The 19484-nt window shown below is 42.6% G+C and overlaps 1 protein-coding gene across 7 annotated transcripts in view; it reads right to left on the bottom strand.

Annotated features, from left to right (window-relative positions):
• Nucleotides 1-24: 24 nt before the first annotated feature.
• ZNF106 (zinc finger protein 106) overlaps nucleotides 25-19484 on the bottom strand; it is a 92169-nt gene continuing 72709 nt past the window's right edge. For 4 of the 7 annotated variants that reach the window (XM_049897379.1, XM_049897382.1, XM_049897380.1 and 1 more), the window contains exons 11-22: nucleotides 18318-19098; nucleotides 17890-17945; nucleotides 16939-17084; nucleotides 13377-13511; nucleotides 11192-11308; nucleotides 10271-10462; nucleotides 9485-9547; nucleotides 8641-8760; nucleotides 8042-8113; nucleotides 7000-7071; nucleotides 5082-5228; nucleotides 27-4260 (exon numbers count right to left, since the gene is read on the bottom strand). In XM_049897379.1, coding sequence (XP_049753336.1) covers nucleotides 4204-4260; nucleotides 5082-5228; nucleotides 7000-7071; nucleotides 8042-8113; nucleotides 8641-8760; nucleotides 9485-9547; nucleotides 10271-10462; nucleotides 11192-11308; nucleotides 13377-13511; nucleotides 16939-17084; nucleotides 17890-17945; nucleotides 18318-19098 — 1958 coding nt within the window. In that variant the 3' untranslated portion in view covers nucleotides 27-4203. Of the gene's footprint in view, nucleotides 4261-5081; nucleotides 5229-6999; nucleotides 7072-8041; nucleotides 8114-8640; nucleotides 8761-9484; nucleotides 9548-10270; nucleotides 10463-11191; nucleotides 11309-13376; nucleotides 13512-16938; nucleotides 17085-17889; nucleotides 17946-18317; nucleotides 19099-19484 lie in introns of all 7 variants that reach the window. The other 3 variants (XM_049897385.1, XM_049897386.1, XM_049897384.1) reach the window with 2 other exon arrangements.

Here is a 19484-nt window from a genome sequence, read left to right as displayed (position 1 = left end):
CAAAAAACAAAACAGAGAAACCCCAGAACTTACTTTAATCGTGCCTGTGGCTATTTATTGAGCATAGGAGTTGTTCAGATACTTTCCAAGACACGCGAGGAAGGGGGACAGCTGCTGGTGTACAGAAAAAGAATGGGCTACCTACAACTGGAGGGGCCGCTACCTGAGTGGGATGGAGCAGAGATCGAGTTTTCAATCCTAGCTCCTCCACTCAATAACTGACCTGTTGTAGGACCTTGGACAAAATCCTTGAATGTAGCTGTCTGCCATGCTTGTCTGGACCATGGACTCTGGCTTATCTAAAACCATCTGCGTTTTCTACCCAATTCCTTCTTGCTCTCTATACCAGCATGGAAGAGAAAGGGTTGGCTACAAATATGCGGACAAGATAAGAAAAAGTTAGCCAATCTGTAAAAGTACTTTATTTTCCTCTTGTATTTGCTTTTTATTTGTTTTACAAAGTTATGAAGTTCACGGCTTTATACCAAAATTTAAGAAGGTTAAGCTATTTGCTTATAAACATTTTTGCAGTTAAGTGTTATCTGATTTTATTCTTCTAGATCCATATTCAATATTTAAAAAAAAAAAAAATTCAGAAACCAAGGATGCTGGAGCAGCTCTAGGGCATGTATTTCTCTTAACCAGGAAAAAGACGTCCAATGGCCCTTCCTCTGTGACTCCCTCCTCTCCCAATTCCTTAGGCTACCATCTTGAATTTAAAGCATACCTGGGGCACTCCAGTCACCACAGACCCAGCAGGCCACTTCCGTGGGGGTTGGAGGCGGGGTTAGAGGGACAGCAGTCTGGTGAGTGATAGGCTTGGTTTACATGAAGCGCTCACATCCACTTGCTCGTGGAACTCAGTACGGCCTGAGCATCTCCACTGCAGGGGCTATTCCTACCCATTAGACTGCTTCCCTTAAGCTCTGAGGATCCTGATGATTCGGGGCAGGGATGAAACCACTGCTTTATAAATGTGTCAGGCATGGCCTTCATAACAGCTCTAGAAACTCTCCTGAAGGTAAGGGAAACAAAATTTATAAGTAAGTGTATTTAAATTGCAGTTATTTGAGCAAACCAGAGGGTACGTGCTGTTCAAATCCCACTTGTCAATATATGTCAATCTGCCAATCTCCAATGAATTCCCTCCATAAAAAATACCATACCATTCCACTATGGTTACACCTACTCCCTCCAAATCATCCACGTGCCTAGCTACTAAAGCCGTCCACTGTACAATCTACCAAAGCAGAAACCCTTTGCTAGGCAAACAATCACTTACACCGCAATAACGCTGCCCGTGAAGTGTGTGTAGACAGTAGGAGTTAAACACTCAACTGCTAGCTCTTCTGAGGGAAACAACATCCCTACAACAGCAGGAGCACAGCTGCAATGACTTCCCCTCAAACTCAAGTAACGTCTGCTGGAGACATTTCTTTGCTTTCATTGTATTTGCTTACTTTAAACCAAGTAGAGGAGTATGTCAAAATATACTTTTGAACCTGATTAAAAACTTCAGCATAAAACCTGAAGTAACTGATGTTTTACCAGAACAAACTGCCATGAAGACACGAGCATATGGACATAAAAAGATTTATGCAGGAGTCTTCTTGGCTTCCAGCCTTTAGCAGTAAGAAAAGGCAATTCAAAACGACATTCTCAAATGGGCTCCAATGACTTCCAAGAAACGAGCAGGTTTCTTGTCAGGCCATTTAACAGCTTCCTTCCTTCACTAAGGTACTAACTTCAGAGTCCACACAAATCCCTGAGCCACAGCTCTCCTCTGAGGGGAAGCAGAGGGCTAGACTCAGTCACAACATGGTGGAAGGCTTTAAAAATAGTCAACACTCTGAATAACTTTTAAGACCCTTGAAAGTATTAACACACACATAAGCAGTCAAGATGCTTATGGTACCTTTATTTCTAAATGGCTAGAATGGTACATTCCGGGTAACACACTAAGCTGGTGTTAAAAGGATTTCACATGTTCTTGAAATAAAGATGTTACCACCGCCCCTTCAAAGAAAACTTTAGTGAAACGAGGAAAAATATGACAAGTATAGGTGAGCACGTGCACACACACATACACAGGAGCATTCATACATGCTCACACACAGGCAGGTACAGTGCACACAAGTCTCCCGAATCAAGTCTAAATCATAGCCCTGACTGATCCAACCAATCTGCTGATAAAAAAAAAAAAAAATACCCTCAAAAATTCCCCTACAACTGCCTGACACCTCATGTATCCCTTCCTGTTGTACCAAGGCTGCACCACTCTCATCTTTTCACACATCGGCAGTCAGGACAGAAGGCCATGTACACAACAGAGCAAGGCTCACACTGCCCAGCAAAAAACGCTGGGTTTACCAGTAAGTTCAAATGTACTTTCCTGGGAAATCACTGCACCCAAGATCACAGAACAGCTCGGTTTCTCTGGTCACCCTTACAAGAAGTAGGGATGGGAGCTGGGAAGTTTTGTAACTTCATACAGAAACAGCACAAATACACTTTATGAACAGAACCTTCTCTGTTCCTCTAAGCATCATGTAAATCTCAACAATGTAGTGAACAAAAGAGTTCCCCACTCACAAGGACAGGAGCAAACCCTCTGCCAGGCCTTTCATTATTTCATAGTAGCTCCTAGATTAGCTGGTACCAGTTTTGGGATCTAATAATAACCACTGGCACCTTTCGTGGAAAGAAGAACCTGTAGTTCTGCACATCACCTCAGGGGTTCGCAGACGCTCCAGAGGCCTTCAGGGAGGAGCCCCTGCCCCCGAGCCTGAGCGAAGCCATGTGAGTGGACCGTGTGCACTGACAGGCGCCAATGGGCCTGGAAGCTCTGCATTTCTAGGAAACAACAGGCCTCACACCGTGAAGCCTGGCATGCGGCGTGGGGCTCTTTCTCTCTGAAGGACCTGTTCTGAGTTTTTTAGGATCCGATAACAAAAGGTTGGAAAACCACATTTCTACAGCTTTACTGATACAAGTCCAGAGAACTTCAAAAAGAAAGTAGCTCCACTGAGGCTCTGTTAATGTGGCCGCTGTCAACGGACAGGAGATGCTTTGCCTTCACCATGCTCCACTCTTCTCTCCCAGCTAGCGGAGTGGTGAAGGCTGACACTGGTTTCCAGAAATAAGTCTCTAAGAAGCCTGTGTAAGGCTCTAAAAACTGTATGCAGATGCTTTATCCTAACTCCCTACTCCCGAGTACTGGAGGCACCCTATGGGGACAGAGGAGGTACTTGAGGCTGCCACCTGTCCAGACAGCTAGACGGTAGGGAGACATGGGCTGGAAATGGAGCAAACCAGAAGGTTTCAAACCCACCATAGGCTTGGATAGTCAGAAACTGGAAAAAGAGATGAAGGCTCCAGCCCCAGCAGCCTGACAGTACCCACAGCAGTAAGCACCCAGAGCAGCGGCAGAACGTAAAGCTAGACACGAGGTCTGTGCGCTGCCTGGCAGGAGCACTCTATCCAAACTTGTAGCGGTTCACTAGGAAGTGCTGCCTGTGGGGACCTCTCCTGATGTGATCTGCTTTGTGAATCCTGAGGTATCGTCAGCAGAGCAGCCATGCTAACTGTTAGGGTCTAACTGTGCATCCTTTAGCACTGAGAAAGCCCGCTCTGTCCATCTATAAAGCATCTATAAAGCAGGAGAACACTGAAACACACTGCACATCATTGCTAAGAAAGGAGACTACTGCTTCCAATTTTACATCCAGTTATTACAACTGGAGAAATCAAAACTGATTCTGAAAACCTAGCTTTTGAACAAACTAAAAGCCTGGACTTAAAAGCCTGACTACAGGTTTAAACCATCATGAGAACGTAAACTAGAATTTACAAACCGAAAATCAGTAAAGTATGCATACGATGAGGGTAACCAATTAAGATCTGTATCTTTAACAAACATCTGGAGAACACTAGTAGCATAAATCACTATGCCAAAATGCCCCAGAGGACTATAATTCCTTAATATCGGTTTAAATTTGACACACCTCCAGCAAGAACTTAAAGTGTAACCTATCATCCCACAGAGCTGCCCAGACATGTTATTGGTAAGCCTGGCACGGGAGCCGCTTTCTCCTTCCCTGCTTCACTGAGGAAGGGAAGAGAAAGGGAAGAGGAAGGCTTATGTGACGGGCGGATGTGAAAAGATTCAAACTAATGACTTCCCAACATGGGAGGCAGAAAACTTCATGAATCAATTTTGCTGTCATCTTCAGCATGTCGTTCAATGTGTCCTGCAGCATCCTAGGAATAAAGGGAAAAAGGGCCCATGAGGAAGAGTCAGTAGCAAAGTCAAGGAAAGCCCTATCCTACACTCGAAACAGGATCTATAGGTAAATGGTACCTATGAGTTCTGAGCCCACGCTTCGCTAATTTACACGGAACTACGCACTTAAAAATGAGTTCCCGTCTTAGCACAGGACATCATAATAAACCTCTGGGTTCAGACACTGGATTTGAAACACATGAAAACATTCTTGTTAGGTTCTTTACTCAAAACTCAAAATTACCCAGTAACTCCTCCTTCGAAACCTCACTACCAATACCGGTTTCTTTTCTAAAAAGAAAAATGCCTAGGCCTCCCTATTTGTTGCAATTCTGAACAGTCTAATAAAGCAAAAGAATTTGAGAGCCACTTGGCCTTTGTCTTAGTTATTTATTTAGAAAAAAAAAAAAAAAATCCTAGATAGCTCAATTGCTAAAGGGGAACAGAAAAGAATTGTGTCTGGTTATTTGAATATCTTTTCCCTTAAAGTGATACCTGGGATGTATTCAAGAATCAACCAAATTATCCAAATTGTGGAATTCAACCGAACTGTCCTCTAAGCCAGGGGTTGGCAAACTTCTGTAAAGGGCCAGACAGAAAATATTTCAGGCTTTGCAGGCTGTACAGTACTTGTCACAACTAGTACAAAAGCGGCCACGGACAGTGGGTCAACAAATGGGTGTGGATGTGTTCCAATGAACAGGCAGAGGGCCAGATCTGACCCATGGGCTGTAGTCTGCAGACCCTGCTCTAAGCAGTCTACAGAACCCCAGGTTAACCTCCAGGCCCACTAACATACCTGTTTGGATCCTTTCCTAGCAGTGAAAAAAGCATCACAGTTCTTCCAGCGACATTTCAGGGTTTGAAAGTTCGGGTTAGTGTGGTCAGTCAGCAAGTGTTGTTTCAAATGGTCTATGACACCAAATATCAGCGTGCAGCCATGCCACTGGAGGGAAAAACGATGCGAAGACTCGGTTACAACATCCGAGAAATGTGCAATCGGAACTTTCCTCACTTTTACCCCGCAAGTATTGTGGACGCAGAAAATATGCTCTTTATTCTTTGCTAGAAAGTATAACAAAGCTAGAAGTAACCAAAATTAGCTATCAATACAGTGAGAAACCTTGAAAAAACTGGAGTCTACTGACTTGTTAGACAGATAAGGAAAAGGTTAGCAGACATTCACAGATGAGTTACTGTAAAATTCAGCTTAGATCATACTTTATACCTTGTCATCATAAACTGAGTTTCCATCTCATTCTATTCATTTAAAAAGGCAAGTAACTTTTGTATAATATTGAAAGGGTTGTATTTCTTAACAATTTGAAAAAACTGTTGGCTTGTTAATCTGAAGACATAAATGTCTAGTAAAGACAATGGAGCCCTGGTGGTGTACTGGTTAAGAGCTCAGTTGCTAACCAAAAGACTGGTACTTCAAACCCACCAGCTGCTCCTTGGAAACCCTGTGGGGCACTTCTACTCCATCCTATAGGGTCACTATGAGTCAGAACCGACTCGACGGCACCTAACCACAACAACAAAAAAGAAAACTACACTTGTAGAAGTATTTGTTGTAGAAAATGGTGGTTACCGCAGAAGGCTAACATTACCCGAGATCTCCAGCACTTTAATCACAATCTTGTGATTACCTACTTTTTTTTGACTCTAAATTTGCTTAGGTAGTTCCATTTCACTTCTTAGTCAGAAAGCATAGCGCCTCTTTCTCTGGGCTTTTCCCCTAATGGCTTTTTGTGGTAAACTTTGTGACTGTACCATGCTCATTTCTAAAGGGTAATGCAGATTTGTGTCCTCTGAACTATCCTATCCCTCCATCTTTAAAACCAGAAAGTGTTGTCCCTGCTTTTCTACGTGGATTAATTCTCTATCTGTGTATTCTGGATCCTGCTGTACTTGACTCTGCTTGCCTTCGTCGAGAAGACTAAAACAAAGGTAGGAATGGATGAAAAGCTGGTAAGTATTTAGGCTCTGAAGACGCCCAAAATGAAATTTAAAAATGGAGAGCGTCAAGTTTATTCCATTAACGCTGGAAAGAAGGTTAGAAGTCAGGCGGGGGGTGGTGGACGGGAACGGGGCGGGGATCAGTGCCGTAAGTTTTTCTCTGGACACTACAAATAGTAGAACCAATGAAACAAAGTAATGTTTATTTATAAGGCACAGTGTGAGAGTTTTGAGAGTCAGTTAATCACCAGTCCCCACCCCCACAAAAAGCCGCGAAATTTAGCCCAGTGAACTGAGATTCAGAACTCCAAGACTACAAATTTTTATCTTCCTACTCTTCTAAACTGACAAGGATAACCCCAAAACTATTAATATCCGTAATCCCTGAGGAGTGGGTGGAGTACAGGGGGCAGGTCATGAAAACAAGCACTTCCACTTTTGATTCTTCTGTACTGTTGATATTTTTGTAAGCATGTATTGTTTTTATAATAAAAACACAGCAAAACCCACCTAGGAGACAGCCTTTGAGTAGAAGATATTTAAATATACCTCATGTCTTAAAGTAGACTTTTAATTCAAGCAACACAGAAGTGTTTTCTGTGCGGTTTTAAAAATTAAACTTCCTTGTTCTACAATGGAAGGCATAAGGAAGACGCTCAAATATAAAATGCTAAACTGGTAATAATGAAGATCTACAAATTCGCCTAGGGTTAAGCAACTCCTAAGTCTGGCAAAAAAAGCAGAGTTTCACTCCTTACCCAACAGCGGTAATTCTGCATCAGATTGAGCCTCACAGCCTGAATGCTGCCGTCGTAACAGCCGGTGTAGATCTGGAGAAAGAGATTAATGATACCAGACCAAAACAACACTCAGAAAGACAAATATAAAATACCCTCAAAGAGCGCAAAGCTACTTGTGGCAGCTATATATAAGAAGGTAATGCCAAACAAAACCAAGACCAGCCCCGAGCACCTGAATGCGAAAAGCATTTTGTAGATCTTCTAGTCTGGGGACTTTTAGGCTGTGCTCCTTAGAGCCACTATCGCGGCCGTGGCTGAGGGTCTGAGGAGCAGGGTGAGAGACACCCTTCATATCTTAACTGGTGCGGCTGTGGCTTCTATTGGACGTTACATATCAGCTTTCTGTATTTCATTGGAACAAAGGGTTTTACCGCTCAGTTTGAAAAACATCCATTTTGGTTCAACCCCATAATTAAAAAATAAAATAAACCAAAGCTTAGCAGGGTTAAGAGAGTTAGCTTCTGCTTTTAGGTCCACCAGTGACTACGCCACACTGGCCCAATCTCCTGACTCCGTTCCAGTGTTCTGCTCAGATCACAGTGCCTTTGGAAAAACCACCACTCAACTTTTTTTTGCAGCATCTTAAATACCGTTAACTAATGGTGGTTATTAGATTTTTATTGTAATTATTTTAGCTATTAGTAGAAATGGAGCCCTGGTGGCACGGTGGTTAAGAGCTACGGCTGCTATCCCGAAGGTCAGCAGTTCAAATCCACTGGCCGCTCCTCGGAAACCCTATGGGGCAGTTCTACTCTGTCCCGTAGAGTCACTATGAGTCGGAGCCGACTCAATAGCAATGAGTTTGGTTTGGGTTTTTATTAGTATAAAATGCAATCTTTCACTATTATCATACCAAGACACAAAAAGGCATTCAATAAACGAAGCATACCAGAACAGATGTCACCTTTGGAAGTGACAGGTAGTGACATTTTGATCCGTTTGTAGAATTTTTAGTAAACACATTCAAAGGCAAATACTTGATACAGCAAATAATACTCACCATACTTTTATGGATGGTCATACACATAATCATGTCCTTGTGTCCTCCGTAAACTTGCAATCGATCGTGGGACTTAGGCAGAGAAAAGAAATAGCCAGAGCGCTAAGGTTATTTACACTTGTGTTTAACAAGCGTTATCTCTGAAGGTCCTTGGCAGGTTTAAAACTGTAACGAGATGCTAAGCTGAAGTGCTACTAGCATTCTAACAGAAATACAACTTAATGGCAGTCTTTCTAATAAGTCTCCCTCTCCAAGGGGGTAGCTGATAATTAGAAATAATAAGACCAATTACCAGGTAGGGTCAAAGTCTCAAACCTGAAATTGCATACAAGGAGAACTATACAGATTTTAGAGAATAGTCACTCTCCAGAAACCATTTAAGTTTTGATGCCTATACATATATACACACATACACACATGTACATACGTTATATACATCTCAGAGAAGTGTTTCTGAAAGGGCGCCCTCTGGACCAGCTGCTTCATAATTACCTAGCACGCGTGTGAAAAATGAAGCCTGCTGGGCCCCACCCCAGACGAAACCCAAACGGATAATCTTCCCAAATAATTCAACCAAAAAGACTAGATTTGAATTTTACCTGTAACTCATAGACACGAACAAATTTATCCAGGCAAGCAGTCACCATCACTTTCCCTAGGATATTCACCACGGTCACTGCGTGATTGTGGCCTTTATAGATCCGCACGAGCTCACCAGTCTGCGTCAGAAGAGAGGGAAGGGTCACTAGGCTGACTTTGAAAGTTCTTTTCAACTTTCAAGACTTATGATTCTACTGTTCTGAGAGGCAAGCTGAGTCTTGCTTGTATACATATGTAGCTGTTCTAATTTTAATAGCTGAAGTATTCCCACAAACATTTGTTACCTATACAAAATATATGAAATGTATCCTGATGGAGAAAACCCAGTGTCAGAAAGAGGAAGGTCACAATAATACTATCTGTATTATTTCACAGCTCTCAAAGTACCTTCACTTATGTCATCTCCTCGGCTCTGGATGACAAGTCCATGGGGTGGAATTATGCCAGGTTTACAGATCATGAAGCTGAGAGCATCAAAGAAGTCATTTCCTTATCCATGGTGCCAACATCAATGCTTTTTCTATTCTACTATAGCTGCCTCTGTGGCCTGAGCGCAATCTCTGTTGTTTTCATGTTGCTATTCTAAGCTACAAGTCACACCGACTTTTAGAGCTTCAGATGCTCAATTTATCTCAAGTTAAACTAAACCTCACATAAACTTATGAGTCCGTCCCCATTAAACATTCTGATGAAGTCCAAGTTTCTAGGGTGCTCCACATTATCCAAGAGCTTACGCACAGGGATTATTATTAAACTTATCACTGGGTAAAGGGCTTAATTCAAATTGCTAGAGGTCTACCACTTCTAGTCAAGATTTGTTCACACTACAGCAGCATGGCTTACGTGAATGTTGTGGGCATGGACTGACTGATCGCTGGAGCCACTGAATACGAGGTCGTTCACCACCTTAAAGGAAAAAAATTCAGAGTTTGATTTGGTATAAAGTTCTGAGTTTCCTCTGTAACTTGTAATGCATATTGGCAAATTTTAATTTTCAACCTATTTTGAGACGAGCATGAACTAGGTATAATATATTAAGTTTCTCAGACAACTTTTCTCAGCTGAAACTTACCCTACCACCAGGCACTCTATTCTGGTCAGCTGAGCATGTGTTACTGGGTTTGTCGCCTCTTCAGAAAGGCATTAGAGTATACCCACATTCTACAGTGAAATACACTTTCATGGTCAATATACATAAAAAATAGCCTATCACTCTACCCAGGTGTGGAGAAGGGGACTGTAATCACGCTGCTCTTTTCCATATGGCTGTGCTCTAAATGCAGTAGACAGCATGGGAAATGTCACACAAAACCGTTCCACTGGAAAGAGGTGTGTGTCCTCAACATTCCCACTCAGCATGCATGCATTCACTTTATCCTCTTGACTGAGTTTCATGTTATCTTCGTTTTGCATTTGTTAAATCCACCAGAAACGTCAAGGTATTTCTCAGATTAGCTCCTCCTCTTCTTTAACTGGATTGGCAAACAATCTCCACTCCTATATTTAAAATGTATCTCATTCTCTCAATGATTTACTAGCTTTTGGTACAATTAAAAAAATTTTTTGGTTAAAAAAAAAAAAAAGATCCACTTGAACCAAACAACTCCTGTTCTCCTAGACTACACTTACCTTCATGCAGAGGATGGTTTTGCTGTGGCCCTCCAGAGTTCTGAGGAGCAGTCCGTTCCGTGCGTCACGCACACTGATGGTGCAGTCATAAGATCCCACAACCAGCAGCTTTCGGGCACCTTCCTGAGCTGTGGCAAGACAGCTGACGGCCCGAGGGCCATGGCATTCAAAGATGTCAAGTTGTTTGTTGTTCTAAAAAATAAGCCACTGTTACATAAAGTAAGAGCAACTAGAAAACCTCAAAACAAACTAACCAAGATCACTGCCTGGGTACAAGCTCTCGATTCTATTAGCCACACTCACATCCTCATATCCACCCTGTCCTTGACTTCCCGGCCTCTGTCACACCCACTCCAACTCTCTCTGTTGTGTTCATAGCACTTCTCATTCCAGTGGAGGCAAACTCTTAACACTACAAACTCACTTCTAGCTGCAACCCATACCATCTTTATCCTGATTATAAGTTTATGTTTGGATTAGGAAAGAACGAGGCCATGTGGGCATGACAGCAAACCCTGACTGAGCTCACTTTACAGAAGAGGCCACATTCATGAAACGCTAAAAAAGCTCCAAACCACATCAATGTCATATTCAAAGGAATTTAAGTTCATTTTCATGGTGTCATTCTTAAAATGAGATAGACTAGGATAGCCTGTGAATCATTATTTGGCCCCAAATCTTCAGGCCCAGCTTAGTTTAGCAGAATTACGCTTTGGTCCTGGCATATCTGTGCTTGAGCAGACGGAAGGGAGGATCTTGTTTCACTCACATCAGAAGACAACCGTTTCTGAGTAGTGGCTAATTCCAGTGCTTCCTCATACAAGAAAACAGGAAAATGCCTGCCTTCTACTCCCTCCCACATATACTCACACTATTTTCAAGTGACATGGGAACTCAGCCTTTTCTCCTCCAACCACCTACCTTTATACTGAAGGTGACCACAGTGCCATTTGCCAGTCCTGCATAGAGGATTCGCCATCGACTGTGGAGGCAGAGAACCCGGTCCTCCAGCTGTAGCTGCTCCACACACTCCCGGGTCTGATAAAAGTACACAAAGCCTAGTCACCAGAGGCCAGTGGCAAAAAGACTGCGAAAGCAATTCCTTCTGGAAGTAGAGTCTGTCAGAAATTACTCTTTTGAGGAAAAAAATGTGGCATTCTTTATTTTGTAGAGGACTATTTTAGATTTTTCCCCCTTTGAAATATGAAGCCCCAAAGCCCCAAACTGTAGGTAACAATGAAAACGAGTATCAATTCCAATCATGTTACCCATATTTCTAATCTGGAATATAGAAATTCTTCAAAGTTGGATCTTAGTTTCTTAAATTCAGTGGCCAAAGATAAAGATAAAGCAATTTTTGCTATTTAAAATGGAAAATGCAGGTAGTATTGGCATGTTTAGATATTTAGTAACTGCATTAATCAAATAAGCGCTTTCCTGCAGTTGATTCTCTGTTTCAGTGACTCCCAACTGCCTCCTTTAAGTGGGCACCAGGTTAGCTTTCTTAACGACTCAGGTCATAATTACCCAGGAAGCTTTAAAGAAAAAAAAAAATCCTAAATTTCATTCCCAATCCCTGAGATTCTAATTCATTAGGTTCTGGAATATATATTTTTTAAGAATTTCCTTAGTAATTCTGACCTACTTCCAGGTCTAAGAACCATTATTTGATCTGACTTTCAAGAAATGATTTCCGTGAATTTCCCAGAACTGGGTTATACTGGCAAATCATATCACCTAGAACCTAGAACAGGACCCGTCACATAATAAATTTTCAAGATTAGTTGTTAAATGATACTAACTAAACGTAACTTTTAAATAGGGTTTGGATACAGATGTTAAAATCAAGATGGTTGTAAGCGGGTAGGATGGGACAAGCTGTGGGCTGTCAAACCCTTTGATCTCTCCTCCCAACCTTATTTCATACCAGAAGAGCCAGTCTTTTCATTTCCCCCATAAAATTACAAATATAAATGCAGCATAGGAAATCCTAAAGTACAGAAAAAGACAATAAATATGCCTAAAAGTTAAGATTCATGTGGCCTGTGGTCACCCCATATGAGGTCTTTTTGTAATTTAATGAGGGAAGTTGAATACTGCACATCAATAAAACAGAATAAAATATCAGTATATGCAACAACATAGATGAATTTCAGACGTTACGGTGAGCTAAAGCTAGGCATGAAAGAATACATACGATTTGACTGTATTTATGTGAGGTTTGTGCCCAGACAAAAGTAATCTATAATGACAGAAGTCAGAATGATGCTTATCTTCTGAGAGGGGCAGTGACTGGGAAGACACAGGAGGGAACCTTCAGGGGAATGGCAATGGTTTATATTTTCACCTTGCTGGTAGTTACATAAATGTATACTTGTGTAAAAATTGATCAAGCTGTATGCTGAAAATCTGTATACTGTATGAAGTTATACCTCAACTTCAAAAAACGGTTCAAGTTTTTTTCCCACTAATGTATAGCTCCACAATGCCAGATGCTACCTGTGTTAACAACCAGTAAAAATACTGAAAACTCTTTAAAAATTTTTGCCAATTTTATGAGTCAAAAATAGTACTGTACTTTTGTTTCAATTTGCATTTACTGGCAAGATCGTATTATTTTCAAATGGTTATTTGCACTTCCTCTTTTTAAGAATTTTTGTCTTTTGCCAATTTATAGAGATTTTTGCATTCTTCTCTTTTCAAAGGTGTAAGCTCCTTACAACATATGTTATTAACCCTGTATCTATCCTATCCTATAGTACAACTATTTTTTCCCTCTTTTTACTTAAGATTATTTCTTGCCGAAATGTGTTTACAGTTTTATTGAAGCATAATTTCCACTGAATAACATTCACCCCTGCTAAACACACATTTCACTAAGCTTTGGTAAAGTATGTAATTCATGCAACCACTACCATAAGCAACTTTCAGAACATTTCTACCACCCCCAAAAGTTACCTCATACCCTCTTTCAGTAAATCCCCACCACCATGAAACCACAAAAGAAGACAGAGTGGAGGAACAGAAATTAAGTTCCCTGTGACACCGCTGAGCTGCTGGCTCAAGTGCTTCTAAAGTCGCTTTTGGTTTCTCTGGACCCACCTACCTTAACGTTATAGCAGTGGACGGTGTGGTCACTGGAGCCAGTGTAAAGGGCAGCATTCTTCCCAGACGTCTGAGTAACCAGGAGGCAGTTCACTTTGGAGGTATGGCCATCAAAGATGCCTATGCACTTCCGATTCTGAAGTCAAACAGATCAGGTTATTGCTTGTAGGATACAAAAAGATTAGGTAATGCATTACCTCAACGAAAAGATGCTACAAACACTGTACAGTGCTGTATCTTCAATGACAAGAACGGTGCTTGGCACACTGTCTGAGATATCTAGTGCGGCTATTAGAGAAATACCACAAGTGAATGGCTTTAACAAACAAATTTGTTCTCTCACAGTCCAGGAGGCTACAAGTCCAAATTCAGGGTGTCAGCTCCAGGGCAAGGCTTTCTCTCTCTATTGGCTCTGGGGGAAGGTCCCTGTCATCAATCTTTCCCCGTCTAAGGGTTTCTCAGCACAGGAACCTGGGTCCAAAAGACAGACTCCCCTCCTGGCTCTTGTTTCTTGGTGGCATGACGTCCCTGTCACTATGATCACTTCTCTCAAGAGACTGGCTCAAGATACAACCTAATCTTGTAAACTGAGTCCTGCCTCATTAACATAACTGCCTCTAATCCTGCCTCATTAACATCATAGAGGTAAGATTTACAACACATAGGAAAATCACATCAGATGACACAATACTGGGACTTATGGCCTGGCCAAATTGATAGACATTTTGGAGGAACAAAATTCAATTCATAACACACACAAAATGTGTGCAGTAACTATTTGTTCTCTGAATGTCCATCAGTCACAAGTACTGAGGTAACTGCATCTATACAAGTTAGCAGAGCCATACCAAAAAACAGGGCAATTAACTATAAGATATACTGAATTTTAATTAATGCCTATGACAAGTCTCTCCAACACATGGACCAAAAAAACCAAAAACTAAACCCACTGCCCTTGAGTTGATTTCGACTCATAGCGACCCTACAGGACAAAGTAGAACTACCCCACAGAGTTTCCAAGGAGCACCTGATGCATTCAGACTGCAGACCTTATGGTCAGCAGCCGTGGCACTTAACCACTACGCCACCAGGGTCTCCCCACATGTGGACCAAGGACTGGCAAAACCAAACTGTAGATTATAACACAGATAACATTCTGCATGTGATCAGTAGTGTATGAGAATGCTCCACAATATTCAAAGACATATCAGGTGCCATCAAAGGTCTGAGTGGTCCAGCAGTGGTTTCATAAGGGACCTAAAAGTCACTTCTGTACACATTCTGAGATCTATTTAGAATGTGCATACATACAAATATTTCTTGCAATTTAGAGTTAAAGCTGACCTCCCAAATCTTACTTAGCCTGACTCATAGTTCACGGAACCATCGCTTCTCGCCTTCTGTCATCCCCAGGGCCCTCACAGTAGCAGGCTAACAGTCTGTACAACTGCCTAGCCATCACCTAACTGTGATTTCACCAATCTCAAATACCATCATGGTGTCTGTTCAGACAGCATAGTGTTCCTAAAGTTTCTTGGCTATAAGTGTTAATAAACAGAATTAGTTTGACATAAACCAAATCCAAAATTCAAAAGTTCATTCTATGAAAATTGAGAGTAACGAGCATCAGATTACACTAACTGCGGGGTAGGGAAAGAGTGTTGCTCTCCTTAACAACTTGGATTTTGTAGCTTACAACTGTTATGAAAAATGCCTCCTCTAGACCCCTGAAGGAGCAGGAGATCAGCGGGATACAGACCCCAAATTCTCATAAAAAGACCAAATTTAATGGTCTGACTGAGACTAGAGGAATCCCGGCGGCCATGGTCCCCAGACCTTCTGTTGGCACAGGACAGGAACCATCCCCGAAGACAACTCATCAGACATGAAAGGGACTGGTCAGCGGGTGGGAGAGAGACGCTGATGAAGAGTGAGCTAATTATATCAGGTGGACACTTGAGACTGTGTTGGCAACTCTTGTCTGGAGGGGGGATGGGAGGATAGAGAGAGAGGGAAGCCGGCAAAATTGTCAAGAAAGGAGAGACTGAAAGGGCTGACTCAAGAGGGGGAGAGCAAGTGGGAGTAGGGAGTGAGATGTATGTAAACTTATATGTGACAGACTGATTGGATCTGTAAACGTTCACTTGAAGCTTAATAAAAGTTATTAAAAAAAAAAAACACTAAAAAAAAAAAAATGCCTCCTCTAATGTTGTTGTTAGGAAACCCTGGTGGCGTAGTGGTTAAGAGCTACAGCTGCTAACTAAAAGGCTGGCAGTTCAAATCCACCAGGCGCTCCTTGGAAACTGGGGCAGTTCTACTCTGACCCATAGGGTTGCTATGAGTTGGAATCAACTTGACGGCAACGGGTTTTCTGGTTAATGTTGTTAGTTGCCGTCAAGTCGATTCCGACTCATGGCTATGCCATGTGTGCAGAGTAGAACTGCTCCACAGAGTTTTCCAGGCTGTGACCTTTCAGAATAGATCGCCAGGCCTTACTTCCAAGGTGCCTCTGGGTGGTTTTGAACTGTCAATCTCTCGGTGAGTATCCCACCACTTAACCATTGTGCCACCAGGGACTCCCTCCTCCTCCAGTACCTCTCCAGTATTCATTCTGTGCCTCCTGTATTCTATAGCAGCTAGGAGACTGACTCCATTACCGACTCCATTACCGACTCCATGGGTGGGACCCCTCTAGCCAAGCCTATCAGTGTATCCCATGCCTCCTGCCACAGGGAACTGGCTTAGGGAGTAAAGCACTGGACTCTTTTTGGTGGTGGGCTCCAGGCAGAGAGCTTGTGAGCCTGAGGGGAAGTAACTTGAGGAAGTGGGTCCAGGCAGTGATCTTGAGAGCATGAGCGGAAGTAATTCAGGAAGAAGCAGTATCAGGGAAGGCGGAGTGGAGAGACAGAAAGAAATTAAGTCCCCAGTGACACTGCCGAGCTGCTGAATCAACCGCATCTAAACCTGCTGCCATCGAGCAGATTCCGACTGACAGGGTCGCCATGACAGCTGCGTATGGTCCGTCTAAATTCCACCCCATCTTCCCAGCCAGTGTTGTTGTTGTGTGCTGCTGAGTTGATTCTGATTCACGGTGACCCTACAATACAGAGAGGAACTGCCCGGTAGGGTTTCCCAGGCTGAAATCTTATGGGAGCAGACGGCCAGGTCTTCTCTCTTGCCGAGCAGCTGGTGGGTTCGTGCCACCGAAACGCTTTAGCCAGCTCTAGCCACGGCACCACCGGGGCTCCCGAGAACACCCCGTCGTTGTTTCAGAGAGGAGAGCCTGGGTAGCCGAAACAGTTAACGTGCCCCGCTGCCAACTAGGAGGCTGGACGTTTAAATCTACCCGGAGGTGGCTCAGGAGAAGGGGCTGGCGATCTGCTTCCAAAAAATCGGCCACCGACGACCCCGCGCAAGGCAGTTCTACTCGGCACACACGGCGCTGTCGTGAGTCAGGACCCACTCGGCAGCCGCTGGTTGGTGTGTTTCACTGCTTAGGAGGACACGTGATGGACTTTCTATAATTTACAACCCAAATTATTCAAACTGATATATTAATTTACCACCAGGTTATAAACTCGGACAGTTTTATCTGCTGAGCAGGTATACAGCAAGTTTCCAAATATCTGGATCGCGTTCACTGCAGCTTGGTGCCCCTCAAAGCTCCCTTCTGTGGGCTCATCATCGTCTCCTGGCTCTGAAGACATTTCTAGAAAACAAGAATATATTCCAAAGACATGTTGGCTAGAGTTTGAAAAAATATTCAAAAATCAAAACCATTATACAATATAGTGGTCCCTGGACTAAACCAAAAGATCTCTTCAAAGTCTTAAAAAAAAAACCCAAAACCAAACCCGTTGCCATCGAGTTGATTTCAATTCATAGCAACCCTATAGGACAGAGCAGAACTTCCCCCACAGGGCTTCCAAGGAGTGGCTGGTGGATTTGAACTGCCGACCTTTTGGCTAGTGGCCGAGCGCTTAACCATTCTGCGACCTGGGCTCCCTTTAAAGCCTACTTCTCTGGAAAAAACATCACATTTTTCATTAATGATCTTCATTATGAAGTTCCATACTAAGAAAAGGCAAGGAAGGCTTTTCATTTAGGAAAAAGGCAGATACTTAAACAGTGAATTTCTGAGTGATACCTGGAAGGTACCCATTTCTCTCCACACCCAGTATCTCCCCTGCTACCTGTTATTTCTTTGAATAAGGCACTCTTTAAGCAGATTCTTCTCAAAGAAAATACCACTGGAGCCACTGACATATTACGCAATCCGAACGAGTTGAACAGACAGACACCCCGATAAGAGAGGTGCGAGTAAGGAGCAGAAAAGACAAGGATGCAAGGCTGTAGGGATACTATAACTGCTGGTCAAAGCAAGCCTCTTGCTGATGAAACCCCCCTCTTTTCCTATCCTGCAAGTATAATTTAAGTAGATTCACACCCTAGCTCTAATACAGAGAAAGCTTTTTTTCCATAGTTAATTTAAATAAAGCTGAACAACCAAATACCTGAAGAGTTCTTTGATCCTTTAATGGAGGAGATCACGGTCTGAGTTTCAGCCACGCTGAAAAATAACAAAATCTTCTTACCATCTGTGTGAACAGGAGAGGCAGTGGACCCTTAAAAGTTTTCTGATTCAAAACAATTTTTTTAAACAACAGGCAAAGCAGTACTGATCTAAGAGATCAGCTTTTCCATCTGAAGTTTCTACGTGAAGGGAAATAAAAGGAGTGAATATTTACAACACAGTCAAAAGGGAAAACGGAAGATTTGATCTTCATTGCCAGGGTTTGGTTCTTCCATATCCACAACACCTATTTTATAAAATAAATTTGAAAAAAAAAAAAAATTGATTCATAACAAAAAGTTCTGTTGATATATATAAAAAAGAAGTTTGGTGAAGGCCGTTCTGACTGGACCAATACGACATTCTTACCTTACAGGGATGCCATCCTTATAGAGAGTGCCGATCTCACTGGTAGAGCTAACTTCATCGCAACCAGAACGACAAGTTTCTAGCAGGTTTTGCTCTGTGGAGTCCCAGATATCCTTTTTAGACGGGCTGTCTGGTTTCTCTTCTCCAGATTCAGAAGAATCAATGGCTACTACTTCTAGTTGAGGATTAGGAATTTCTAGCACTTCCAGGGACGAGTCACTGTCTGGCTCATCTCTGACGCTCTCTTGTTCCTGGCCGGTTCTGCCATCTTCCCAGGTGGAGGTTGTTACTTTCCCCCCTTTAGTTAACTTTCCAGTTTTCACTTTCCTTACAGGTTTGGCAGTAAATACATCCTGTTCAGTGTCACTATTCTCAGGAACATGGGCAGCCCGGAGAGTCTTCTTCTTTCTAAGTTTCTTCTTTTTCTTGTTTCCCTTACTTTCAGCTGAGGTCAGGGTAGATTCTGCCTGTTGCTCAGGCTGGTCTGCTGGAGAGTGGGGCTCCTGCTCCAAAAGGGTTTCTGAAGCAAAGGGCAATCCTGGAAAAGAACTGGTACAGGTTTCTGACCCGCTGTTGCCTTTGGCTGGCTCTTCCCCTTCTTTATTTATATCAGGAAGACCGGTTGATTGGGAAGCAGGAGAATTTTCTCTGTTTCTGATGTTTCCTTGCTCCACAGGAAGCTTCAATTCTTGGCTAGCCTCATGGAAACCCTCTGTTAGCTCTGATAAGGACAACGTTGCAGCGATGACTGGGTAAACTGGACAACTGTCACTGATCTCTCCTGAGTTGAGAAGAGAAAAATTATTGCATCTTTCTTTGTCTCCGTTATTTAGTCACAAACTGCAAACTGTTTATCACTGATTCAACCTACACTAAGTAATGAAGTTTCCATGATAAGTTAACAAAACCATGACTGTTGAAGCTCCTATGTCAGCCTCAGCATCCCATAAGCTGCACACGACCCTCTGACAGCACTTACTATGCTCCTTGCACAAATAACGTCCATGTCTTATTCCCTACGACTCCCTTGTGGACAGGGATGGTTTCTATCCATCTTTCTTTCTTGTTTTAAATGTCCACTTATTTACCCTTGTGTTTTATTCTTAGACCCAACCCACTGCCGTCGAGTCGATTCCGACTCATAGCGACCCTATCTTAGCAGACACT

Source organism: Elephas maximus, chromosome 10, assembly GCF_024166365.1.
Source record: "Elephas maximus indicus isolate mEleMax1 chromosome 10, mEleMax1 primary haplotype, whole genome shotgun sequence".
In the NCBI taxonomy this organism is placed as follows: Eukaryota; Metazoa; Chordata; class Mammalia; order Proboscidea; family Elephantidae; genus Elephas; species Elephas maximus.
The sequence above is the reverse complement of the archived record's forward strand: the minus strand, read 5'-3'. Positions and strand labels throughout refer to the sequence as shown.